Source organism: Malania oleifera, chromosome 8, assembly GCF_029873635.1.
Source record: "Malania oleifera isolate guangnan ecotype guangnan chromosome 8, ASM2987363v1, whole genome shotgun sequence".
Lineage (NCBI taxonomy): Eukaryota > Viridiplantae > Streptophyta > Magnoliopsida > Santalales > Ximeniaceae > Malania > Malania oleifera.
The window spans coordinates 81782450-81794039 of NC_080424.1; the positions used below are offsets into that span (position 1 = coordinate 81782450).

General features: G+C 42.5%; 1 protein-coding gene across 1 annotated transcript; it reads right to left on the bottom strand.

The window, feature by feature from the left end:
* Positions 1 to 576: 576 nt before the first annotated feature.
* Positions 577 to 2940, bottom strand: LOC131162078 (cyclin-D3-1-like). Its single transcript, XM_058118212.1, has 4 exons — positions 1803 to 2940; positions 1494 to 1695; positions 1224 to 1354; positions 577 to 1098 (listed from the first exon to the last, which is right to left on the bottom strand). The coding sequence occupies exons 1-4, from the start codon at positions 2295 to 2297 to the stop codon at positions 838 to 840; spliced, it is 1089 nt and encodes a 362-aa protein (XP_057974195.1). The 5' UTR covers positions 2298 to 2940; the 3' UTR covers positions 577 to 837.
* Positions 2941 to 11590: the final 8650 nt, after the last annotated feature.

An 11590-nucleotide genomic window follows, 5' to 3' on the forward strand; every position in this document is an offset into this window, starting at 1 on the left:
CCTGCCTGCATTACCAGTAAACAGAACCACAGAGAGAGAGAGAGAGAGAGAGTACTAAAAATTTTTGTAAATGGGAGGCAAAGTTCCAGCTGGATAGAGGCGAATAGCTTAATTGGTTTCAAACATCGAGTCATACACAAGGAGGACGAGCTCTTTCAACGAGGTCAAACCCCAAATCATGGTCACAATCTAAACCCAAGAAAGCCAGTGGCCGACAGCGTGTTCCTTCCTTCACATGCAAACAAAAACCCATTCCCATGGATTTAATTTCCTCATTTCATCTCTCTCTCTCTCTCTCTCTCTCTCTCTCTCTCTCTCTCTCTCTCTCTGTATCTAATGCGTTCACCCAATCGATTTCGACAGAATGAAATCATATATTTATATTGGAGACACCTCTACATCTATGTTGAATTGCTAACAATTTTTTAGTAAGATTTGCAAACAATTTTTTATGCACACAATCAATAAACAAAGCACCATGTACCTTATTGCACGCTACGGAGTATTTAATGTGTTCATTAAATACCGTATGTACGTTCATATTAGGAAAAGACGTTACAGAGCAGAGAAGAGAGAGAAGGGAAGAGAAAAGATTATATTACTGCAAATACTCTTCATTGCTATGTTCATGTTCTTCGATTTCTTCCGGATAAAATGCCAGCCATCTCTACTTCCGAATCACACAATCATCTCCGACGCGCACAGAGATTGATGAAACTTAAAACGCAGAGATGGTAGGCAATTTAACTTGCACATAAAAAGAACACATGAATTATTAACCATGCATAGACTAATTGGTCCATAAGGAGAGAAGAAGGAAAGAGAGAGATTGAGGAACTAGTCAGCCGACGCGGGATTGCAGTGCGGCTGATGCTGGCCCTGATGGGCTCTGCTCTTCTTGGACAGGGGCACCGGCGATGACGAGACAGATGACGCAGCAGCCCACGAATCGTTCGAGCTGTCGCAGCTGAACGACGCATCAATGACGCCGTTTGGGCTGCCCGGCTCCGACCGATGCTTGCGTTTGTTGGAATGGGAATTGCCATCGCCTCTGGGTGCCAATTCCAGAATTAGCTGACGGCAGTCATCTACTTTGTCCTGTTAGATATAATCACACACTTTTGAGGAATACTAATGGAGACATATCTTGAAGATTCAATATGGAGGATGAATAAATGGAAAATACAATATATTAAGACAGAGCAAAGTAGACAGATACTAACTTTGTCGATTCTGAGAATACCCAGAAGCTGGTTTTGGTATTCTACTCCAACACAGGGTTCTACGCTATTGATGACTTGCAGCATTGTCGCCATTGCAATTACTGATGGGAGATAGCACATTGACCTAGACTCTGCAAACAAAGAAACGTAATAAATGGGAAATATTAGAAATTGCATTTCAAGAAATTGGCCTCGTCTTATTGATGAAAAAAAATTTACATAAATCCTATTCACTGATGAAAAAAAGGGCAATCGGGTTTGATAGCTTACCAGAAACAATGGAGAGAAGGATGCGGTCGCATCTCCTGAGAAATTCCCAACAGAGCCGCCCCTTCAACCCAAGCATCCTTGCAATTAAATCAAGAAACGACATTGGGGTTACAGGATTCATCTTCCATTGAAGCGTCGAAAGCACCAGAATCTCCATTTTCTGAATCGTTTTCGCCTCGAACACGTACCCAGCGTCCTCAACCTGATCAACCGAAATAGACCCAAATTGATAAACAAAGCATAGATCGAGAAATAAAAAAGCATTAATCTGACGAAGACCCACTAATCTAAACACTAAAACAAACGTACTTGCAGGTATAATAGGAGGGGCACTTGGGTCTCCTCCACCTTGGCCGCCAGAGACAGACAAGCAACGGCGGCGAGCTGGGTCATCCACGGCTTCTCCCTCTGAAATCGAAAGCTAGAGAGGAACCTATCGAGGTAGTTAACGGCCAGCAACGCCGTGAGCGCAGAGAAAGAGTAATAAGCATTGACCTTGAGCATCCACTCCACGGCCTCCCGGCGAGCTCCAACCAGAGACGGGTTTGCTCCGAAGCTCCCCAAAAGGCGATTATTCTCTTCTTCCTTTGAAAGCAAACACTCGAGCTCCCCCTCATTGTCTTCCCAGCACAGGTCTTCCCGCTCCCATAACAGTTCAGGGTTCAGTTGAGTAGTGTTATTACTGTAATAGCTCTCTTCCTCTCCTTCCTCCAAACGCTCCTCCTCGCAGTACAGGGCGTCCAGAGCACACATCGAGCGTTGCTGCTCCTGCGCATTGGGTTCTTGGGTTTGCGTTTGGGCCATCTTCTTCCGAGAAGAAGAAATCCAGGTCCCGGTTCATTGTGGATCAGAGATAATGAAGAAGAAAACGAAGCAGAATAGAGAGAAGCCCAAATCCCCAGCTCCAGTCATCTCTCTCTCTCTCTCTCTCTCTCTCTCTCTCGTTCGCTCTCTCGGAGGAGGGGGGCGCGGGGGGAGGCTGAGGGAGCACCAGAGGATGTGTCGTATATGTGAGTGTGTGTTTTTGAATTGTGGGTGGTTATTTTATTGGGGAAGGTTCGGGTGTATTGACTCAGACCTGAATCATGGGCCATTCGATACATTTACTGGACACGTGACGCCCGTACGGGGAATCAGCCCCACCATCTGAAAACGAGTCCCACTTGCATCGGGTGGGTGATCGGACATCCTGAACCGTCAAGTCCAAGGACTCTGTCCGGTCAGCGTGATCCGATTTCGAGATCCGAGTGCTCGGCACTGGAAAGAGAGAGAGAGAGCTTTTGGTGGTTTTGGTTTTGGAGGGCCCTTTTTTTTTTTTGCGAGGGAGACTTTTTGACGTGTGGTAAAATTTTGGATTCGGGTTGAGGCGGTGCTTTGAGCTTTTTGGCGCGGGCGGAATGCGCACTCGTCCAACCCGACGCATCAAAGCAGAGGCTCTGATGCATATGGATACGGAAAGCGGGAAAAATAAATAAATAAAGGGCCTGAAAATGGGCGGGGCGGGTCCATTTTTCAGATACCCGTATTTGGATTTATGCTCTTGAATTTTTCGAAAGGTTTTGGATTTGAAGGATTGGGTTGATTTGGAATAGTGATTTGTGCATCGTCTGGATTTCTGAACCATTGTCTAACATAGTGCTATTAATTTGGGCAGAAAATAATTTTAATAAAAACAAAAAATCCTGTGATAATTCTTATCATTAGATTCAATAGTGGCATGATATTTGACATACCCCAAAAATATTCCCATTAAAGAGAAGACATTGACCGATTCACACCTACACAATAATGCGCTCATAAATGTCATACCACCACAAAGTCAAATTTCACCACTACAAAAGGGGACGTGGAAAAGAAGTAAGGGCATCTCATTCAAACTCATTCTTTACTGTTGCAATAAACTTCTCAACAAAATCTCTTACTTAGGCATCGAAGTGATCCTCTGGAGTATACCTTGGGTCCTCCAAGCCATTCATACTCTCTCTCTTTTTCAGGTGATCGTGATCGAAGAACATTTCAAAGATCATCCAATTTTATTCAACAACAGTTGGCGCCATTTGTGAGAACCAACTCGAGAGGGTTTTTTCTTTTTCGATCTTTCAATCATGACCATATCAAATAACTCGAAGTCATAGCATGCCATGGGTGATCAGTCGCCCCAGTCCATACACTCCGCACTAGGTGACCACTCCAACATGACGAGAGGTGAGTTATTTTCTTTCTAGAAAAAGGATGGAGGACATGATGGTTTCCTAGAAAAATATGGAGGCTTTGCTCACTATGATCCTACAATAAAGGGATCATAAGGAACTTGTTCCCTACCGCAAGCAAACAGATCCTGAGTTATACGAAAAGACTACAGTCCCACCAAAGATCGATGAAGAGGCTGACCCCACAAAAAAAGGTGGAGGATGCGAATAGTGTGGAAATCAACCAACGATCAAATGAATTTGAGGATAGACTAAAAAAAAAATTGATCAACTGAAGAAAACGATGAAGGAGACTCGCAGCAACCTGTCCTTCGAGGAGTCCTCAATGAAATCTTCAGACCCACCCTTCACTAGAGAGGTAATGAATGTTCCCCTACCTAGTAAGTTCAAAATGCTTAGTTTCGAGAGGTACGAAGGCTCATCCGATCCTGTTGACCACCTAAATATCTTTAAAGTGTTAATGCAATTCCAATGCGCACCAGATGTCATCATGTACCGGACATTTGCAGCCACGCTAAAAAAGAATGTCAAGGTGTGGTACTAGACCCTGAAGCCTGGCTCTATTGGTTCCTTTTCCAAAATGGAGCAGCAATTCACGAGACACTTCATCAGCAGCCGAAAAATAGTCAAAACCTCGGTTCATCTGATGAGCTTGGTTCAAAGAGAAAGAGAAATGCTGAAAAAGTTCATGCACTATTTCGTTACTGTAACCCTGGAGATTTGAAACTTGGATCATGGGGTAGTGGTGGCAGCCCTAACAACGGCTCTCCAGCTAGGGGACTTCTTGAACTCACTGGGAAGAAACCCCCAACCAATATGGGATAACTGATGGCACGAGCTCAAAAATATATCAACCTAGAGGAGGTGATGGACACAAGGAGAAATTGAACTAACTTGAAAAGGAAGGGCTCAAGAGATATGGAGGAAACCACCAGAGCAGGGAAGAAACAAGAGAGTAGCAAGCCACAAAGCAATTCTAAGGAGCTAGGACATGCAGCTAAGTTCCAGTCCTACACTCCCCTTAATGTCTCAAAAGCCAACGTCCTGATGCACATCAAAGAAATAGAGAATGTTTCGTGGCATGAGCCTATGCGCGCACCATCGCATAATAAAACCACATCCAAATTCTATTAGTTCCACAGAGACTTGGGCATGACACGGTAGAATGCATCCACTTGAAGGATGAAATCGTAGCCCTGATAAGGAGAGGATATCTATCAAGGTTTGTGAAAAGAGGACACTACCGAGCAGAAGCTCATGAGCATAAGAAACTAAAGATAGAGCAGAAGGGAGAGCAGAATGTGGGTGAGATCGCTGTGATCTTTGGCAAACCAACCAACAGAGGAGATAGTGGAGGTGCCCGAAAAAGGTACGCAAAACAAGTGCTCTTGATGGAAGGAAAGGAGCAGAATCATAAAAAATAGAAGAAGGATGATACCATCACCTTCACTAAAGAAGATGAAGAAGGTGTGCAGCAACCTCATGACGACGCCTTGGTAGTGTCACTACTTGTGGCTAATTACCGACTAAGGAGGGTGTTGGTGGATAATGGGAGTTCAGCCGATATAGTTTTTTGGTCAGTACTACAGGAGATGAAGATTGTAAAAGAGCAGTTAAAACCAATCTCCACACCTTTGGTGGGGTTTAGCGGAGACGTAGTCCATCTTATGGGCACGATAACATTCCCCTTGACAATGGGGACATATTCGCAGTAGATTACCCTCGTGATGGATTTCCTAGTGGTTGATCGCCCTTCGGTCTACAACATTATAGTAGGCCACCCAACAATCCAGCTCAGGCTGTGACCTTCGCCTATCATTTGAAATGTAAAATTCCCTACCCACACGGAGTCGGAGTGGTGAAAGGGGATCATACAGCAGCACACAACTGCTACGTAATGGCGCGAAAGGGAAGACAAAGGCGCGGGAGACCATAGCAATTGAAGATCTAGAGGTCAGAGGAGAATACTCGCAGATTAGCACACTTTATGATGATTTGATTAGTATTCCAATAAAGGGTTACCAAGAAAGGTGCATTCAAATTGGAAACGAATTATCGGAGTCACTTAAATAAGAGATGACCCAATTATTGGGTGAATATGCAGGCATCTTCACCTGGTCATCCGATGATATATCAGGAATCGACCTCGCAATCATTGAGCAAATACTACAGGTAGATCCAAACCATTGCCTTCTAAAGCAGAAGAAGAGAAACTTCGCTATGGAGCAAGTCAAGGTAATTGATGAAGAGGTAAGCAAACTTTTAAAAGCTAACTTTGTCAGGGAAGTATGTTATCTGGAATGGCTCAACAATGTGGTTCTAGTAAAAAAGCTAAACGTAAAATGGTGGACATGCATCGATTTCACATACTTGAACAAAGCATACCCCAAAGATAGTTTCCCTCTCCCACGGATCGACCAATTGGTGGATTCCACATCTAGACATGAGCTCCTGAGCTTCATGGATGCATACTCAGGTTATAACCAAATTGTTATGCACCCTCAAGATGAGGAGAAGACCTCGTTCATCACCGAAGGGGGGTTGTATTGCTACCGAGTGATGCCCTTCAGATTAAAAAACGCAGGAGCAACCTACTAGAGGCTGGTGAACAGGATATTTAAATATTTACTAAGGAACACATGGAGGCTTATGTTGATGACATGCTAGTAAAAATTCTAAAGGTGAAGGAGCACTGCAAGGATTTGAGTGAGGCATTCGAGCTGCTGCACATGTACAAAAAGAGACTGAATCCAGCTAAATGCGTATTTGGTGTTTCTAAAGGAAATTTTCTAGGGTTTATGGTGACCCATAGGGGGATAGAAGCTAACCCTGATAAAATACGGGCATTGATTGAGATGAAGGCTCCTCAAAAGAAAAAGAAGGTCCAAGTCCTTATTGGAAGGATTGCCTCGCTGAGTAGGTTCATCTCCTATTCGAGAGATAAGTGCCTGCTATTCTTTAAAGCATTGTGAAAGGTAGGAGGATTCGAATAAGGAGAGGTGTGATGACCTGCTTAATTTTTCCATATTTATTTATTTATTTATTTTTTATATAATAATAAAAAAAATATCACAAATCCCAACTCAGTAGATCATAATCCACTTGGACCCGTGGGTACCAGGGATACTTCAACACACATAACAGAAGCCTAAGCAGCAGGAAACATACAATCACAATATTATAAATACGAAAAAAACAATAACATTACCATAAATACCAGAGTCGCTAAATCCACTATATTTCAGTATATACATCCCAAAACAAGATCTAGGGACATTTCCCACAAAATCCAACTGTCCCTACTAAAACTTACCCTTCAAAGAGGGCAGACAAACAGCACTAGATCAGCGGGGCTTTTACTGCTCTCCTATATGGGGCTCCTAAAAAGTTTATAAAATTTTGGGGTGGGACTCCTCTCAGTAAGGGAAATAAACTAATACCAGTGTGTGGCAACATGAGTATTTCGTGTTATACATATACCATACAGAACATATTCAGTAACTGGTTTGTCAAATATGGGAAAGCATATATATCATCAAAACATGGCAAAACATACTGCATTTTCATATACATATTTCATCTCATATAATAATAACACAAAAACATTCCTAGTAGGTTAGCTGGCTATTGTCATGTATTACCCCCACATAACTAGGTTGTGTGGCCTAAAGGAGGGACTTGACAATGGTTGGATGACCACTACCAAGTCAAAAGTACAGTCTGTAAGTCTGATGGGTCTACCAGACCTGGTCCGTACACCAAGGGTACTCACACACTTCTTAAAAACCACATCGACCATCCAATCTCACACCACTCCGTATAGCGGCGTTAACACAAATATCATGATCACGAAAACCATGGACACATAGCAACGATACCGTGCAAGTGCTAGCCTAGACCAAGTCAACCAGGTTCTGATATCATATAACATATATTGAAATTGAGATGCATGGATATCTCATATCATTAATTATCATATCAATAATATCATTTTGCATATATTCGTATATCATGAAAAATCATCGGCCCGTACGTCGGTATTTCACATTTTACCATAGCTCGGCCCATACACCGGCAAATCATATCACAGCACAGCTCGTACGCTGAAAAATCACATCCATAGCTCGGCCCGTAGGCTGAAAAATCATATCATAGCACAGCCCGTACGCTAGCAAGTCATTTCCACAGCTCGACTCGTATGCCGGCAAATCATGCACATAGCACAGCCCGTACGCTGGCAAATCATACACATAACTCGGTCCATACGCCGGCAACCATATATAAAAATCTTGGCCCGTACGACAATTCTCCATTATAAAAATCCGTATCATAATCACATTTCCAGAAAACAGTATTTCATACCAATTTCTACTCATGCCACACTGAACAGGTTTTTCATATATTCAACATACCATCATTTCAACAGTGTTTTTCTCAAATATAAATCATATATATGAACATATCTACTTTCCTGAAATCAAATGTTATATATACATACATTTTCTTAAAAGAATTAACTTAGTTTATCCCCTTACATGTGTCCTGAAAAGCTCCTAAATCAAACACTCCTGCACTCGTAGGGTTCCCCGTTCAACACCCTGAAAACAACATTCCCCAGAACTAAAGATCTCATACGGCAAACATTCCCAGAACTAAAGATCTCATACGATTCCCCCATTCCTCATACGGTTCCCTACCCTTCTCTCTAAGATCCCAGGCCGATTTTCTACCGATTCGACGATCTGAAGCCACCACTACGCTCCTGGGAAAGTTCTCTATAAGTCTGCTGGAGCGGATCGTTGGTGGGGCTGAGTTGGAAACCATCCCAAATCTAGGGTAAGGCTTTCTACACAGTATTTGCCTATTTGATAGTTGTAGAAAGTGTTATACATGTAGAAATACTAAACTTTAATTCTAGGGAATGTTGTTTTCAGGGTGTTGAAAGGAGAACCCTGCAGGTGCAGGAGTGTTTGATCTAGGGGCGTTTCAGGACTCAGGTAAGGGGATAAACTAAGCTAGTATTTTATGAAAAATATGTATATTATTATAGCATTTGATTTCAGGAAATAAATATATTTATATATGATTTATATTTAGGAAAATACTGTTGAAAATGATGGTATGTTAAATATGCGAAAAACCTGTTAGTGTGGCATGAGTAGAAATTGTTATAAAATGTTGTTTTCTGGGAATGTGTTAATGATATGGATTTTATAATGGAAAATCGGCGTACGTGCCGAGATATTTTTTTATATTTGTTTGCCGGCGTACGGGCCGAGCAATGTGTATGATTTACTAGCATACGGGCCGAGCTATGGATATGATTTGCCAGCGTATGGGCTGTGCTATGGAAATGATTTGCCAGCATACGTGCTGAGCTATGGAAATGATTTGCCAGTGTACGGGCTGTGCTATGATATGATTTGCCGGCGTACGGGTCGAGCTATGGTAAAATGTGAAATACCGGCGTACGGGCCGATGATTTTCATGATATACATATATATGCAAAATGATATGATTGATTTGATAATTAATGATATGAAATATTCACGTATCACAGTTTCAGTATAAGTTATATGACATCAGAACTTGGTTGGCTTGGTCTAGGCTAGCACTTGCATGGTACCGTTGCTATATGTCCATGGTCATCATGATCATGATATTTGTGTTAACACCGTTGTACATAGTGGTGTGAGATTGGATGGTCGATGTGGTTTTTAAGAAGTGTGTGAGCCCCCCTGGTGTACGGACCAAGTTTGGAAGACCCATCAGACTTACAAACTGTACTTTTGACTTGGCAGTGGTCAGCCAACCATTGTCAGGTCCCGCCTTCAGCCCACACAACCCTGTCAAGTGGGGGTAATACATGATAACAACCAGCTAACCTACCAAAATTATTTTCTTATTATGTTATACGAGATGAATTATATTTATGAAAATCATGTATATTCTACAATGATTTGAAAATATATGTTTCCCATATATGATACAAACAGTTATACTGATATGTTTATGTATGATTTTATATAGAACACGGAAATACTCATGTTGCCACACACTAGTGTTAGTTTATTTCCCTTACTGAGAGGTCTCTCACCCTGAATTTTATAAACATTTTAGGAGCCCCTAATAGGAGAGAGGGTAAAGCCCCGCTGATCTAGTACGGTTGGTCTACCCTTCTAGAAGGGTAAGTGTTTTGATAGGGTCAGATGTATTTTGTGGGATGGCCCTAGATATCTTTTGGATTGTGTATTGTGTACATATATATACAGTGATTGTAGTAACTCTGGTATTGTGATGTATGGTATAATAAGGTGTTTATGATTTATGTTTCCTGCTGCATAGGCTTCCATGATGTGTTTCTGATGTATCCCTGGTACCCACGGGTCTAGGTGGATTATGATCTGCTGAGATTTGTGATATTGATTTTATTATATTATGAAAAAAAAAATGTGGAAATTAAGTAGGTCGTCACAGTTTGGTATCAGAGCCTAGGTTGCAAGGTTATGTAGACTTTAGAATGCAACGGAAACAATACCAGAGTATAGGAAAGGATTTGAGGTTTTTGTTATACAGTCTAGAGGCAGAACTTTTGTGGTAGTTTCTGTGTTTTTTCTGGGGTGACGATTTCAGGAAAACTATAGTAAGCTATTGTCAGGTTATGTTCCTGGAATGCAGGACTGGGGATTAGAAATAAGTTGAGAGTATTGAGATAAGAGGCTAGGTTAAGCAGGTAAATTATAAGGATAGGATTTCTAAGTTGCGTTTGTTGTTTTTAGGATGGATCGAGGAGGAAGTAGTGCCCATGCGAGTGGCAGTGATAGAGCAAGGCCATCAGGTGCAGTTGGGACCGACTCTGACGCGGTACTATGTAGCATGGCTCAGACGGTTATGGCTAAGATTGCTACGCAGGTGGTCCATCTACAGGCCATGGGTGCACTATAGAAAAGTTTACAAAGATGAATCCTCCGGCATTCTTAGGTGGAGTCGATCCTGCAACCGCTGAGAACTGAATACAGGAGACCGAGAAAGTCTTGGCTGTATTCCAGTGTACTGAGGAACAGAGGGTCCTCTTTGCCACCTATAGACTGACAAGAGAGGCCGAGAGATGGTGGACTGCGGTGAGACTGCTGGAGCAGCAGAGGGTGACTCTGATAGCCATGACATAGGACCAATTTAAAGAATTGTTCTTCGATAGATATTTTTCAGCTACTATTAGGGAGGCTAAAGTAGAAGAGTTCCTGAGTCTGAAGCAGGGACAACTATCCGTCCAGCAGTATGCAGTACGTTTCATCGAGTTCTCTCGTTTTTCCCTGTATATTGTTCCTGATGAAGTGAAGAAGGTGAGGCAGTTTGAGAGAGGCTTGAGGCGGAGTATATTCAAGCAGGTGGTGGTGCTGCAGATCCAGGACTTTGCTGAGTTAGTCGACAGGGCAGCCTTGGCAGAGATTGGTGAGTGTCTTGATGCAGAGGAGCAGGGACAGAGGAAAAGATCTGCATCTACAGGCTACCAGCAAGGTCCCAGAAAGAATCAGTGGAGGAGAGGTAATCATGGCAGAGGGCGGAGACAGGAGACTGGAGGACGCGAGGTGCAGGCAGGGCAGGGTCCTTTGTCTGTTAGACTTATGGTAGGAGGCACTGGGGAGAGTGTCGAGCTAGTGGTGTGGTCTGCTATCGTTGTGGTAGATCGAGGCACATGCTGCGAGATAGCCCTACCCCACTATGGTTATTATGCTTTCTTTTAAAGTTATTGCATTGTTTGATTTAGGAGCTACGCACTTGTTCGTGTCTTCGGGGTGTGTTAAACTATATGGGGAAGAAACACAGTTGTTGAATACTGAATTGTTTGTGTCTACACTCATTGGATCTATAATAAGATGTAGTAAA